At 31.7% G+C, this 16,517-nt stretch overlaps 1 protein-coding gene across 16 annotated transcripts in view; it reads right to left on the reverse strand.

Annotated features, from left to right (window-relative positions):
* Positions 1–389: 389 nt before the first annotated feature.
* The window catches only part of LOC145296533 (proton-coupled folate transporter-like), a 134,576-nt gene continuing 118,448 nt past the window's right edge, over positions 390–16,517 (reverse strand). For all 16 annotated transcript variants that reach the window (XM_080142584.1, XM_080142551.1, XM_080142544.1 and 13 more), the window contains 5 exons: positions 11,600–12,755; positions 8,343–8,426; positions 6,429–6,585; positions 4,903–4,994; positions 390–552 (listed from right to left, as the gene is read on the reverse strand). In XM_080142584.1, the coding sequence (XP_079998710.1) occupies positions 4,931–4,994; positions 6,429–6,585; positions 8,343–8,426; positions 11,600–12,755 (1,461 nt within the window). In that variant the 3' untranslated portion in view covers positions 390–552; positions 4,903–4,930. The remainder of the gene's footprint in view (positions 553–4,902; positions 4,995–6,428; positions 6,586–8,342; positions 8,427–11,599; positions 12,756–16,517) is intronic.

Consider the following 16,517-nt stretch of genomic DNA (forward strand, 5'->3'; position numbering starts at 1 on the left):
ATACACAAAGACAACTATCCTTTATATATGGTGTAAATTTCATTAAAAATATGTATTTGAAGTTTTACAGGGACTCTGGACCCATACTCCCCTTAGACAGGGGACATAGAGATTCAGCACATTGAGGGACATATAGAGATTGTGAACAACTTCCATCGTCTTCCTTAGAGAATTTTATACATATGATTTAAAATTCATATAAACAGAATATAACTTACATTATAAAGGAGACTCTGTCCCCACAGATCTATAAGAGGAGGCACTTAGAGATTCGGGGCCATTTTCATTATCTTGCACACAAAACTTTACATATAAATGCATATTTGGTTTTAATGTAGATTCTTTAACTCTTTTTTTGTAGGGAATATATGCGCACACAGTTTTATATAATAAAAGATATACTGTATAAGCTAACAGACACAAAGTCAATTTGTATCAGTGTTTCCTTTGATTTTTTTTATTTCTTTTTTTTTAATTTCATGAAAACAACGGACACATCTTGAAAGTCGGTTTCTAGAAGGAAAAGATCCATTCCGAATAATGAAGAAATTTCTGTAAATAAAGAAAATATGAATCCATTAGGTGAAAAAAAAAAACCCCAAATACAAGGATGAGTCAAAAGTTTTGTAATATTTTAGTGATTAGACAATTCCAATATTTTTCCTGATTACCGATTTTACAATTACTGATTCTCTTCTAAATTTCTGATTATGGTATAATTACCCATTCCGACTCTCATTCTTTTTAAAGTTATAAATATTTAGTTATAGAGTTGTTTATTTTTATTAATTTTGGGATTATGATAAAATCCAGTGTAATGTGTGTATATATATACATAAATTTTTTTTTTTGAGGCGGGTACATTACACGATTAGATCTTTCAAACTATTTATTCTTTAATCTTGCAAAAGTATAAGTACACTTGTGTGTGTGGGGGGGATAATCTTTTTCTCATAATTGATTGAAAATAATGATTTAATAAATTCATTGTGAAATGCTCATCGATATTTTTCACTTGTGCCATTTTTTTTCTATTTATCCACTTGTGCCATTTTTACTTGTGCCATTTCTCTCTAAATTCATTGTTATGGTGTATATATTTTGGTTTTACTGTTAGTTTAAAAAACAATAAATATTTATCATTTCATCATTAATACTAACTTTGCAAAATTTTAAACAACAAAAAGAAAATTGAAAGAATCGTTTTTAGAATCGGAAATGAGGATCAAATTTTTCTGATTCTGATACCAATTTCGATGCCGTCCAAAATTCTGATTGCTCTATAATATTTGTATATTTACTTGCCCCCAAATGAGGGTAAAATTAGATGTAAGATCAGTTTTTCATATGGGTGGTATCAGGATCCCCAAGAAAGAACACTTTGAAATGGGACAAAAATAAAACTCGAAAAGGATTTCATGGAAACAGAACAGTTATTAAACCTTGATCTTAGATCGAAGGTCAGATAAACAAAGGCCAGATTTGTTTATCTGCATCAGTGATGGTTGGGGAATGAAGGGTAAAATAACAGACAATGATTATTTGCATTGGTGATTATTTTTGCAAGTTTGGAGTGTTTTTTAAATAGTAATGAGTCACTACTTACCAAGGCCAAAAGCCACTCAAGGATAAGTGTCAATGGGATGGTGAATGATACTATGAGAGGACTGAACATGATAAATCAAATTGACAAAATGTGATTACTTAAGAGGGTGGTTTGACAGGTATTTGTTGACATTAAACGTTTGCCTGTTGTTAACAAAGCAGTACTTATTCAATGGTGACTAGCTTAATTTTTGTCTGTCAATCAAGCAATTATACCCTTATTTTCTCCCAGTTACTAAGTTTGAAAGTATAAGGTTTATTCCCAAGAATTCCCAAATTACCAAATCCGACACCTAGAATTTCAAAATATCCGACTTTGATTCTGACTCCTTATTTTAAAGTCTTCTAATATTCAGATAGTCTGTTAAGTCTTCAAAGATTAACAAATGTGACTCCGATTCCTAGAATTCTCACAAGTCTAATTCTGACTCCTTACAAAATCTCTGACTCTGCAACCCTAAAGGAAAATATCCATAAGGACCCGTGGCAGCACAGTGGTTAGAGTACTTGGAAAAATCAATTGTAAAAATGATATTATTCAGAAGTTTGAAGGTTCAATTCTCAGTGTGAATGACTGAAAATACAATTGTGAATTACTTAGGACCTCTATCCAGTCATGGCTGACAGAACGAGAGCATGTTATCTCTGTGAAGTAAATAAAGAATTACGTTCGAAATTCCATCCAAATTCCTGGGTTTGACAGAAACATTCCCAAGTTCGACAAGATACATCTGAAGAAGGTCAGAGGTTACATCAACTGAAATGTTGTGAAAATGACACTCAAGGTGAGAACAGTAGTCCGATGAATCCAAATAATATGAATAACCAATCCTCATCTAAAAACTTCAGAAACGAAATATCTTTGTATTTTGGTTTTAGATGTTGTGCAGAAATCCAAGTGCTTCACTATATGACTAACATACTGCAATGACTTTATAAGTTGATGGCGATAGTTAGTTTATCCTGGCTTAGTTATTGCCCAATTAAAAGTTCTCAACATATAATGCCATGACAAAAGGTTAATAGATGACATTTTAAATACTTTCTAGACATTTATGTGTCAGGATTAATATCCGACTGTTAAGAATGCCTAATTGTTCTATTTTTGAGTTAGTGAAATAAATTGAGGAGGTCAAAGCTTTATTTCACTAATTCACAAGACCAGTAAAGTTACCACTTATGTTGGCAGAAATATGGGTGCATATATATATGTGTGTGTGTATGTGTATGTGTGTGTGTGTGTGTGTGTGTGACATTAAAAGCATTTATATATATATATGACATTACATTAAAGGCATTTAAAAAGAATAAATGCTTAATTTCAACTGTATCTCTCGTGGTTATCGGTAGGAATGGTTTGGGTCCTTGCTAATGAAGCCAGACACGACTTCTGTTGCCAGGGTTCGAATCTCTCGGCTGATGTTAATCGTGACACCTTGCACTGATGATTCCTGAAAGACTGAAACACTAGTGTCTGTAGGTATTTAATTATTATAGCAAATAATTATATATATATATATATATATACTAGCAAAAGTACTCGTCGTTGACTGGGTTCAAAAAACAGCCTACAGAAAATGGACTCTGATTTATGAAAGTATGACAGGTTATGAAAAGAAAGGGTTGTAAAGAGATAGCTTCGAATTTGGGGGTATCAAAACAAAAGCAAAATATGATGAAAGTAAAAATAAAATAGATAAACCCCATAATTTATTATACCATACCTGTTCACACTGAAACACTTATCACAATATTCTGTGGATCTATATTCAAAAACTTTGTTAAAACTTTGTGGCATATTTCCATTCTATGGAGGTCAGGTGCGAACGAACACCCATAATTTTATTATTCCATATTTCTACAAACTGAAACATAATTATCAAAGTATACTAACGCAGATAGATATGAAAAGTCTTTATTAAAGTTTGTGTCTATTTCCATTCTATGGAAGCCAGACGCGAACGCAGAACCCACATTTTTATTATACCATCCCTATTTAAGTTAAAACATACTTATCAAAGTATTATTATGTACATCTATATCAAAAACCCTTGTAAACGTTTTTTTTTTAATTGTTAAATTTTTTATTTCCAAACTTTGTGGACCAGGCGCGGACGCAGACCCCACAATTTTAATGAACCACCGTTCTGCCAGATCAAACATACCCATTCCTGTGTCTCGGCACATCTTCTATCATTATATGTAATCAGTTTTTTTAAAATAGTAAACCATATAGGAGCCTATTCGTGACCACACACTCACACATTCAGCTTTATATTATATATATATATATATATATATATATATATATATATATATATATATATATATATATATATATATATACGTTTTATTTTTTATTACCGTATTTTTCTGTTTAGTTACATTATTGTTTCAGCTACACAACCGTTTTTTGGCCGTCAGGTAGCTTCCTCAGACTTTTACAGAAATGTTCGTTTATGGTGGAATGAAAGAGTGAATGATGTCAGGGGAGGGGTGCAGGAAAAGCGGGAAAGGAAGAAGGGAACAAGGGGGAAAGGTGAGAGGGGTGCTTGGTAATGTTTTAGTTTTGAAGTTTACTGACATTAGGTGGTTGTGGGGGGGGGGTCTGGGAAGTTCATCTCTGGTGTGGCTGAGGGCATAGGGATACATAGGACTCGAAATTTAAAGCAACACCCCCTCCTCCTACCCCCACATATCTCCCTCCCCCTCCATGTATCCCTATGCCCTCAGTCAGGTTTTTATTAATTACCATTTCTACTATCTATATATATATATATATATATATATATATATATATATATATATATATATATATATATATATATATATATATATACTAGAATTATACCTGTTCTGGGATAAGTAAAATTAATCCTCCCAAACAGAACGGATTTGCACCACTTTTATGTCCTCTTATGAAAATTAAAATCAACATATGTTACAAAACCTTAAATCTAGAATCCTTATTCAAATTTTGATTCATTGTATGATTTTGATTCTAGAAGATGTATAGAAGATTAAAATAGGAGTTAGCTTCCCTTACATCAATACGGTTTTTCCATTCCATACATGGTGTCCAAAAATTAACAATGAATTTGGAAATAAAATTAGCATCAAAATAGATGGTTAATTTTGGGACACCGTGTATTAATGAAATTATGCAATCATCTTATGAGTTAAAAAAAAAAGTGGACTAAAATGACATTAATGATTCCCTGGCAACGCCACTTAGTTACATCTAGTTTAAAATATTTCCATAAAAATGATTTTAAAAAGTGAAAACAAAATACTTACACAATTTTTTTTTGTTGTTATCTACAAATCAATCTATATTTTGGATTGAATTTAATTCTTTCCTTACTTTTCTTGATACTATTTCAAAAATACTGAAATAAAAAAAATATACATTATAACAACCGAGTTGATAAATAATAAGTAAGTTATTTATATATTTAATGAATTCAAAGGTAATTAATTTTTATATTTCATAAATTAAAAGGTAAATTATTTTTATACTTCATAAATTCAAAGGTGAATAATTTTTATACTTCATAAATTCAAAGGTAAATAATTGTTATACTTCATAAATTCCAAGGTAAATAATTTTTATATTTCATAAATTCAAAGGTAGATTATTATTATATTTCATAAATTAAAAGGTACATAATTTTTATACTTCATAAATTCAAAGTTAAATAATTTTTATACTTCATAAATTCAAAGGTAAACAAATTTTATATCTCATAAAGTCAAAGGTAAATAATTTTAATATCTCATAAAGTCAAAGGTAAATAATTTTTATATTTCATAAATTCAAAAGTAGATAATGTTTATATTTCATAAATTAAAAGGTACATAATTTTTATACTTCATAAATTCAAAGGTAAATAATTTTTATACTTCATAAATTCATAGGTAAATAATATTTAAATTTTATAAATTCAAAGGAAAATGACTTTTATATTTCATAAATTCCAAGGTAAATAATTTTTATATTTCATAAATTCAAATGCAAATAAGTTTTGTACTTCGTAAATTTCAAGATAAATAATTTTTATACTTCATAAATTCAAAGGTGAATAATTTTTATATTTAATAAATTCAAAGATGAATAATTTTTATACTTCATAAATTCAAAGGTGAATAATTTTTATACTTAATAAATTCAAAGGTGAATAATTTTTATACTTAATAAATTCAAAGGTAAATAATTTTTATACTTCATAAATTCAAAGGTAAATAATTTTTATACTTCATAAATTCAAAGGTGAATAATTTTTATACTTAAAATCAAAGGTAAATAATTTTTATATCTCATAAAGTCAAAGGAAAATAATTTTTATATCTCATAAATTTAAAGGTAAATAATTTTTAGATTTCATAAATTAAATGGTACATAATTTTGATACTTCATAAATTCAAAGGTATATAATTTTTATACTTCATAAATTCAAAGGTGAATAATTTTTATACTTCATGATGAAAACACCTCATCTCAAAAATACAGATAATTACTATAATTTTTATACTTCATAAATTAAAAGGTACATAATTTTTACACCTCATAAATTCAAAAGTAAATAATTTTTATATCTCATAAAGTCAAAGGTAAATAATTTTTATATCTCATAAAGTCAAAGTTGAATAATTTTTATATTTCATAAATTCAAAAGTAAATAATTTTTATATTTCATAAATTCAAAAGTAAATAATTTTTATATTTCATAAATCGAAAAGTAAATAATTTTTATATTTCATAAATTCAAAGGAAAATAACTTTTATACTTCATAAATTCAAAGGTAAATAATTTGCTACTTACATAAATAAAACAATTGTAAATAAGAGCATTCCGGCCATTAGTAAGAATACAATTCCTGGCATGAAGGAAAGAGTTGAAGAATATAACATGTTGAAAACAATCTCAAAAACCATGACACTCAGGGCTTCGATGAAGGAAATTCCTGCAAATAAGGAACCTGTGGGTGAAAAAAAAATGTAACACCGATGAGAAATTAGTTGGTTTAGGCAAGACATTAACAACCTTTTTTTTTATAAAGCTAAATTATAAAGGTGGTCTGCGCTATATAAGGCATAATAATATTTCATGGAGAGAAATTATATGATTGATATCATTGGAGCACAGGTTGAAGCAGGGCTAACATAATTGCAAGAATCAACAGTAGATGGAATAAGTTCAAGGAATTTCTGCCATTACTAATCAGCAGAGTCCTACTACTGTTAATGAAGAAAATAGTCTATCAGGAAAGTGTATATAGTGTTGTGATATATGGCAATGAAATCTGACGAGTAAGGGTTGAGGAAACGTGTTGTATGGAGAGAAATGATATGAGAATGATATGATAGATGTATAATGTGAGTCTTAAAGACAGTCTTAGTTCTGATGAGCTCAGAGGAAGACTAAATCTAAACAGTAGGAAATCTGTGCAGAACATGAGGCTTTGAAAAATTTATTCATCTTAGAAAACCCCTACCTCTACTATTATATAAAAAGAAACTTTATCTATGCGTCTGTGAGTTTGTTTCCTATGGACTCAAAAATGGCTGGGTTGATTTTTAAGAAATTTCACACGATAATACTTTATGTGCCTCTTCTTAGATAGGTATTGTGTCAGAATGTCTTCAATAATCGATAATTGTAATAATTGGATGAAAGAAAGAACAGGCGATTTGGACCAAAATTAGCACCTTACACAGCCTAACATCACAAGTGCATTTCAGAAGTTTTATTACCACACAAACTGAAAGGCCAGCATAAAAAATCAACAGTAGGTTCTTTTATATGACAGGAGTGAATTTGAAATGAATGTTTCTGTTTTAAGCAAAATTTCACAATGATACTTGACACTTTCATTTGAACTTAAATTTAAGCCATTATCATCACACAAGGCATATATGCCAGGCATATAATATCAATAGTAGGTTCTTTGATATGACGGGGGCACATTCGAAATGAATGTTTCTGTTTAGAGCACAACTGAAGTACAATACTTGACTTTTGCATTTTTAACTTTAATTCAAGCCATTATACAAAAAATGAATTTTATAAAATCAACAGTAGGTTCTCTACAGTGCAATGTAGACTACAATGTATTGTGGACTAAGTCACTGCGAGAGGCATGTGAAGCTTCCTTTCGGTATACCACAGTGAATTCCTGACTACTAGAGCAGGCAATCAAGTGATTTGATTGAAAAACAGATGATTTCATTAATATTGTTGACATTAAAAGTATTGGAAGTGTGGAACATTCGTTGATCCTTATTCAATCCCAGGCAACGTGGGGTCTCCCTGTTAGTATATATATAAAAGACAGATTATATATATATATATATATATATATTTTATTTAATCACATAAATTAATATAAGAAGAAATAATCTTATGCATAAATGTTCAATATTTACTTCAACAGTGCTCAATACATAAGTAGAGTTAGGTAGTAAGTTATGAAAATATATATCAATTAAGTTAAACGGACTATTCCGTGTTTCATCCTCATGAGAATTCGTCAGGCATAAGCCTCAATTATGCCTGATGAATTCTCACAAGAATGAAACGCAGAATATTATATGTAGCTTAATCGGCATATATATTTTCATAACTTACACTATATATATATATATATATATATATATATATATATATATATATATATATAAAATAACTACTTTTCCATTGGCTCAAAACTGATCTAGTAAGTTTTATTATGCTTACCTTGTTCATCTTGTCTAACTAATTTTGACATTGTTGAACGGATGTAAGGAAGTCCAATGTATGCAAAGGCACCAACAGAAGCAGCTGAAAATGCAAAGAATCTATATATAAAAAAGAGGTAGTTTGTCTGTTTGTTCTTTTATGAAATAACCTGCACTAAATAGCATTTAAAGTAGATGCAACTTTTAACAAGAAATCTTATAGTGTACATAAGAGTTTCCAAATATATATATATATATATATATATATATATATATATATATATATATATATATATATATATATATATATATATATATAAATTAATCCTCAAGATAGCATGAAACTTTACATTCAATTTTTTTTTAGAAAAAGTGGTTCTTGGGTTTATTTTCAGCAACCTTGTAACTTTTACTTTTCTTTATTTTGTCCCTTAGTCCTCCATATTTCATAAGCGATGTTTCTAACAAAGGGGAATAATTCTTGTTTTGTATGTGGACATATGTTCATTATCATTGGTTAGTTTTTGACCTCAAAGTAGTGTATTATTTTATGTTTTTTTTTTTGTATGCCTTGTTTGGAGCAATTTCCATATAAATAAAAATAAAATATTCTTAATGTATCAAGGGTGGTCTTTAGTGATGCACTGTCCTCAGTGCCAATATTGGCTCAGATACCAACTCCAACTTGATTCTGGATGCGTCATACTGCTTCCCTGAAAATATTAGCTTTGCATGCCAAAGAAATATTTTTGAGGTAGAGCTTCAATTATTTTGATGGAGACATACCTGTCAGTGTAAACCAATGAAAATAGTTTTTACTCACATTCCTGCTTCTATATAATGCTTTCTGTCAATTTTTCCTGTTTTGACTAAGTTATCTACCTGTAATATAATGTGAAAAGGTTTTCCGCCATATGTTGCAATTAAGATCTTTGAGGCTATCACATTTCTGTATGGGATTTCTTAGCTGATCTATTAGAACACAAAATATCTTGTGAGCTTTTTTCTTCTCTTCCAAAAGATTGGTGATTGTGGAATCATTTTCATCAAACCAATCCCTATGTTTGGTTTTCTTAAAGACAAGAATTTCAGCTCCTTTGCTATATACTTGTGACTTGAATCGTTCTCAAGTTCTGTCAAATGAGATATTAATAAATGATATTAATAAATGATATGTTGTCACATGTTTCCTTATTTTGCAACTTGGAGACATTAATGCGTTTAGGCACTTTTACTCCATTGACTCTGGACTTTTTCCTTATACACAACTTATGATTAGCACGAACAAGTTTGTGATCAGCATCACAGTCTGCACCCTGCATAACTCTTACAGTACACATATCCTGAAGATCACACTTGCGCATGATGGCATAATCAAGAATATGACCATGTTTTGATCTAGGGTGTATCGAAGTTACCTTGTGAATGGGTTTTTGTTGATAGAAGGTGTTACATGTTGCAAGATTATGTTCAGTGCACAACTGCAAAAGAAGAATCCCATTATCATTTGCCTTACCAAAGCCAGGTGTTGTATCACTTCCAACCCATGCATTAAATTCTCCAAGCAAAACCTTATCTGCTTTTAGTATCCTTTTGATACAATTCCCTAGATCTTGATAAAACCCTATTTTGACATCCTGCCTACTATCCAAAGTACTGAGATAACTGACTCGTAATGATCACCAGGTAAAGGTACCCTCAGTAACATAATTTGATCACTAATTTCACAAAGTTGTTCTAACTGAGATGTGATCTTTGCCCAACTTCTTCCCTTTTTACTTTCTTGGGTTTGCCTTTCTGAAAAATGTATACCCTGCACCTTTTTCAGTAAGTGGATCTTCATCACTAAAACGGGTTTCAGATAGAGTAGCAATATCCACGTTGTATCAAGCCAATTCTATGACAACAATAGCTGTTCTTCGCTCTGGATTAACTGACTCTTTCGTCTCTTACGTTCCAGGTAGCAATATTTAATTTAGTCTTCTTTTTAGAATAAATCACATTGTTTTTTCTTTTGTTTACCCTGCAGAAATGAAAAACCATCAGCAGCAGCCAGCTGTAAATAGGAACAGACGATTTTTAGGTCACCTTTTTCAGACCTCTCCCATGATCTGGGTGAGCAGCACTGTTCCTTAAAAGGGCTGCTCAGTCACAAAAAGCCCCACTGAAACCAATTCATGTCCCTCCAAACTAACAGTGGTTCTTGGGTTTATTTTCAGCAACCTTGTTAAGATAAGCTTTAAGCTGCCTGTGTGCAGATTTGTGGCTACATATTTACAACTTGTAAGGTCTGTACACGTCATGTCGCTTCTATCACCACAGGATTTGTAAAGAAGAGATATCTGTATAAAATAATTAATGCTTGGACGACACATATATTGCTCTCTGAGCGTCCAGAGTCAGAATCCAATGACAAGCAAGTGCAAGGTAACTGCTTGAGTGTCCTTCTCACAAAAGTATTGACTTGTCGAAAGATACTTTCAGACACAGAGATCAGGCCACTACTAGCTGCCAGATGCTGGACAGACGCGTCGTGGATTTGGAATAAAAATGTAATGTAACCTATTTCATGCTGAGGTAATATATAATACTCTGACTGGGTGACATTCCTTTGGTTGCTAATCAAACAATTTTTCATAAATGATGCTAATATTAATCATCTTGGAAAGGAAGACAAGTTAACTCGATCTTATTCTTGCCAGTGAAAATTTATCGAAGAGACATGCATCGTCTACACCATATCATCAAATGACAACTAACATGTTAACATGTAGACTTTAAACAACTGCAGTGAATTTGTGGCAAATAGATGTAAGCATATGGAAAATTTCCCTGATTTCTCGTCCCGTTGAATTAACATTATTATGTTTTACTTTAAATCAGTGTCAAAGAAAATTATTGCTTCATCTTTCAGTTTTCATGTTGAGGAATTGTACAATAAATTTCGATGATGTGTGAACTGAAAATAAAGCATTCTTCATCAGTCATATTCTTGTTCCTCATTTGTGGATTCTTGTTACCATTATATATATATATATAATATAATGTAATGTAATAATAATTGTAATAATTTTAATAATTGTAATAAACAATCAACTGAGAAACTTGATATTTCGGACTTGGAGAATTATTATATTACACTTTCTCTATTTATATATATGTGTATATATATATATATATATATATATATATATATATATATACAGAGATAGATAGATAGATAAATAGATAGATAGAGAGAGAGAGAGAGAGAGAGATTTGAATAAGTATACTTACATACATAAATAGTTGAATCATGGCGTGCAAAGGCAAGCACTATATGAGATAAACAGTTTGAAAAATTTCCAATAATGATAAGCAACGAATCTGAAAAGTAACGTTGTAGCAGTTTGACTGCAGTTAGAGAAATGCCCCAACGGACAACAATTTGGACAGCACTGAATGTTCCAATGTGATCCGGACTCCAGCAGAATGGTAGATTTAGGATGTAGAGTGCAATCACATCTGAGGATCCGATAATGGGTGGTGCTGTAAATGCTAACCCCAGCAGTGCTAGGATCAATTTCGATCTCCGCTTCTCAGGAGTATCTGTAATATAATGTGAAAAGGTTTTCCGCCATATGTTGCAATTAAGATCTTTGAGGCTATCACATTTCTGTACGGGATTATAGCTCTCGGCTAATATAAATATTGTATATAATAATCCCAGGATGATTAGTCCTAGTGCTAGTAAGACAGGAATCAGAAATGTTGTATGCTTAATAAGAAATCCTGTTCCAAAGGCACTTAATCCAGCCGTTAATCCTATCACACCTTCAAGCAGAGTCAGTCTGAAACTGCGTTGTTTTCCTGGTTCGGTTACATCAGAAATATATGTGTTGAAAGCCATCATGCTTGCTGGTACTGACCCTGAAAGGCCATCAAGTCCCGTCCCCAGAAAAAGGACAAAAAGAGGAAGCTTTAATCCTATAACGAGGGCGATAGTTACTGCATAGATAATCCGACCACTGACTATCAGGTATAGAGCAATTTTACGACCCATTATGTCCACAATGTTTCCGAGGATTAAAATAGGCAAGCAACTGAGTAAAACTTGGACTATTGTAATGTACATGAAAAACCTGGAAGATATGTGCTGCGTCTCTTGCTGGATTTTGAACGTCTTGGAACTTTCATTGCTGTTGCAAAGGCTTGATAGTTTGTCATCAGACATGTTTGTGCTGTTGTTACCGAGCTCTTCGGAGATCCGTAAGTAGACATATTGTTGCAGGACTGGTTCGAGGATAACAGCTGTTGCGATGTAGAATACTGGCAGGGGCTCTACTAGTTTGATTTTTCTCCATCTGCAACATTTAAAGATCTTCGCCTGTGGTTCATCTTCCACATTATTGATGAGTTGTGTATTTTCCGTTTCCTTGTGTTTGTTTGAACCCTAAAAAAAAAATACAGAAAAAAAGAAAAGAAAGGTTTTTTTTTATCTTTGATTATGAGATTCAAAATAAATGTTTAAAAATTGATTTCTAAACTATAATTTAGAGATGGCTGTGTTGAAGTGGATATCGACGCAGACTGGTAACTTGGCATATTGTTGGATTATATACGGCAGGGGTACCCAACATTGGGTACTCACAATCTCTGGGGGCACAACAGTGGGGTAGCAACTATTTTTGCTACCCGGGTCGGTCGTAAGATTTGTCCCCCCCCCCTCCCTACTATGCTGGCTGTGGATAATTCGTTAACATTCAAAATTCCAGAAAGTCCTCAAAATATTTATTTTCATGGAATTAGAATCATGGATCTAAAATCTGTTTAACAACAGTATTAAACACAGAAACATATTACGACCTTAAAAACTCATTTTGACATAAAATTTCGCATTTTCTTGTTAGCTTTTTATTATTTTTTTTTTTCTTTATTCTATTTTCATCCCCTCAATATGCTGCCTGGGGCGGACTTCCCCTTCTACCGTCCTTTGCTATGCCACCGAGTGCAAGATAATATTCCAGGGATGCAAGAAAAGTTTTGATAAAAAATATAGTATTGGCTAAATGTTATTCTTTTGCGGGTTTTTTTTTTTTTTTTGTGTTGTTTGTTCGTTTGTTTTCTTTTGCAATGTATTCACTTCTTATTTTCATTTTATGATTAAGAATTGTTATTAAGTGGCCATTAAATACATGGCTGAATAGATTTAAATCAACCAACTGCGAGTTCAGAAATTTATTGATTACTAGTCTACCCGTTGGCCCTTAAAGGGTGAGATGAAAAATATTAAAAATAAAAAGTGATTTTGTGATTATATTGTCTTGAGAAAATACTTTTTTTAAGTGATGAGTGAAAAAATAAAACTCAGAAAGCTTCCAGAGCACTACTGCAAGCACTAATTAAAATTAAGGAAACCCTACTAAAAACACTACTACAACAAAGTTTCTACCCCCCTCTTTGAAGAGAAAATATTTTTTATTTAAGGCCTGAAAAAAAAATCGTCAGAATCCACAGGAGCACTACTAAAAGCAGTAAATATGGTTATATATATGATTATATATATATATATATGAATCAGTTTTTTTTAAACTCAACGGGGTTAAATTACATTTATTTGTAAGGATAACATATTAAAACAAAAAAATATTGTTGACCTTGTGTATGCTTTGAATAGTAGCAGTGGCTTTTAAGATAGGGCAGCCATGAAATAGGTAAGCAGACAAATTTTTTGAAACCAGAAGTCAGAAACCAGATGGACGGTTTAAACGCCCAAGCAAGCTGATCTAAGTTTTATAATTATATAGATTCATTCTTGAACATAATATAAATTTTAGGAGATATAAGGTTTGAGGGAAATTTCTTGAAGATTGCAGGTTGGGAACAACTGAGAGACTACTGTTCTCATCTTGAGTGTTATTTGGGTAGTGGCTAAAAGTCCTAAGTAATTCATAATTGTATTTTGAGTGTTGTCCGCACTGAGGATTGAATCTTCAAACTCCAGAAGAGTGTAATTTTACAGCTAAATTTTACCAAGTACTTTATCCACTATGTCACGGGTCCTGGTATGTATAAATATAAATAACACATAAGATGAGAACAGTAGTCTGAAGAATACAAATAATACAAAAGTAAAGTTATATCCCCTCAAGTACATGGAAATCAAAAATTATGTGTGTATCACAATCCTTAGCTGCTCCTGATAATCAGTCTGTTATCTGCCTTGGAATATTCCCATATAAAACGTAGCGCCAAACTGGAATCTTTCTCTTTCCTTTGACTTACACCTCCATGCAATTAGTTCTCTTCATCTTCAATACTAATATTCTTGGATATAGTTTGGAGGTGTGCGTTGAGCAAAAAAAAAATGGTAGTAAGTAGGCAAGCTAGAACCCATACGATGAAGGGGGAAAAGAACGTGAAAAAAAAAAGTGACGTCTTTGCTGTTGCGTCAATCGTGAAACCGGAAGTGACGAAGATTTAAATCAAGGCTAGACAATCGAAAGGAGAGGATGACTTTTGAAAATATCGGTGGAAAAAGCGACCCCTCCCTGTAGAAAAGTGCCCAGTTGAAGGTGAAGGAATTAATGTTTTTAGTCAAATTTTTCGATATTTGTGGTCCGAAGGGTCGAGCTTCAAAACGATACCGATCTCATGAAATCCATTGCCTCTGTCAAAAGTTTTAGGCAGATATACATACATACATACATACACACATACATACATACATACATACATAAATTTAAACAGACAGGTGAGATTTATATTATAGAATAGCGAGCTGCCCGATATTGCCTGGGTGTTTTGGCGGTGTAAAAGAAAAAAAACAAATTTTGGTAGGAAAATGGGCTCGAACCTGGAGCCTTGATGCGAAGGTGGAAAAGAAAGGGAAAAAAAAGACTGGTATCTCACCCGCTCCACCACAAAGGGCGAGGAATGAAAAACGTTTTACTTTAACAGTTAAAAAATTAATGGTGCATAAATTTAATGAGGCCAAACCTCACACCATAGAGGGAATAAAATCCCACACTTAACATTTGCTGCGAGGCAGTTTTTTTTGTTTTTGTTTCCACAACTTAAGCTGTGCGGTTCCCCAAGACGTTGGGCGGGGGAATCAGCTCCCCATAAAAAGGGGAGTAGCAATTGTCTGATATAAGGGGTTCCTCATGCATTGATCAAACCTTATTGCTTTTGTGGACGTCCCTAGCACGATTGCCAGGGAGCTTGTTTATGCACTTTTTTATACTGAAAAGTCAAAGAAACACACGTAAACTAAGAAATATCTCGAAAATAGCGTGTAAAAGTCATTGAAATAAAAGGTAGACGCGACCTCCATTCGTAAATCATAGATATTATAATTTAGACGGTATATAAAAAGTTTTAAGAATGAGTGACCCCACTGAGCGCCTCCCTGAAAAAAGCCTTTGGCGGATGTACAGAAAAAATGCACACACACACACTAACACACATTTTGCCTTTTATATATATATATATATATATATATATATATATATATATACTACGTGTATATACCTGGTGTTGCCGGGTCAAAACAATATGTCAATTCATTTATTTTTTAATAGAGATTCTGTGGTATTTAATTGTTACATTTGCCTGATTGTTTGAGGGAGTTACCTGCCCTTTGTTTTTATATTTATGTCACCTCATTTTATTTGGAACATATTTTTTGGTTATTATTATTAATTATATTTATTAAGTATTTTAATATTTTATTCAAATATTTATTAAATATTTTTTCATGCATAAAAGTTATCCATGGAGATGTGTTTCTAGGTATCACCCGTCTTCAGCATGACTAAACTTTTGACAAGGATCGAACTCATAACAGCTCAATTGGCAGCATGATGTTTTACTACCAGGCCATGATATCTCGTCAAATTTTATGCACGATTTTTATCGCTGCTGCCTTACTGGGAACAGATACTCATTTATGTCCATCCAAAAAAAGTTAATTTTATTTACTTTATAAGTGTACAATTGTTTCAGTCTATACTGATATTTTCATGTGTAGTTTTCTTGTATATGTTTTTATTTTTATTCCAATATGGCAACTCATTAGCACTAAGAATATACATAAAGACAAACAATAAAATGTCCCATCAATCCAGGGATATTTTTTTTCAAACAGTCCATACATTTATAATCATTTTTTTTAACTGTAAAAAAAAAAATATATCCCTAGGTTCATGTGACT

This window comes from Euprymna scolopes, chromosome 2 (genome assembly GCF_053919585.1).
Source record: "Euprymna scolopes isolate OS-2025 chromosome 2, ASM5391958v1, whole genome shotgun sequence".
In the NCBI taxonomy this organism is placed as follows: Eukaryota; Metazoa; Mollusca; class Cephalopoda; order Sepiida; family Sepiolidae; genus Euprymna; species Euprymna scolopes.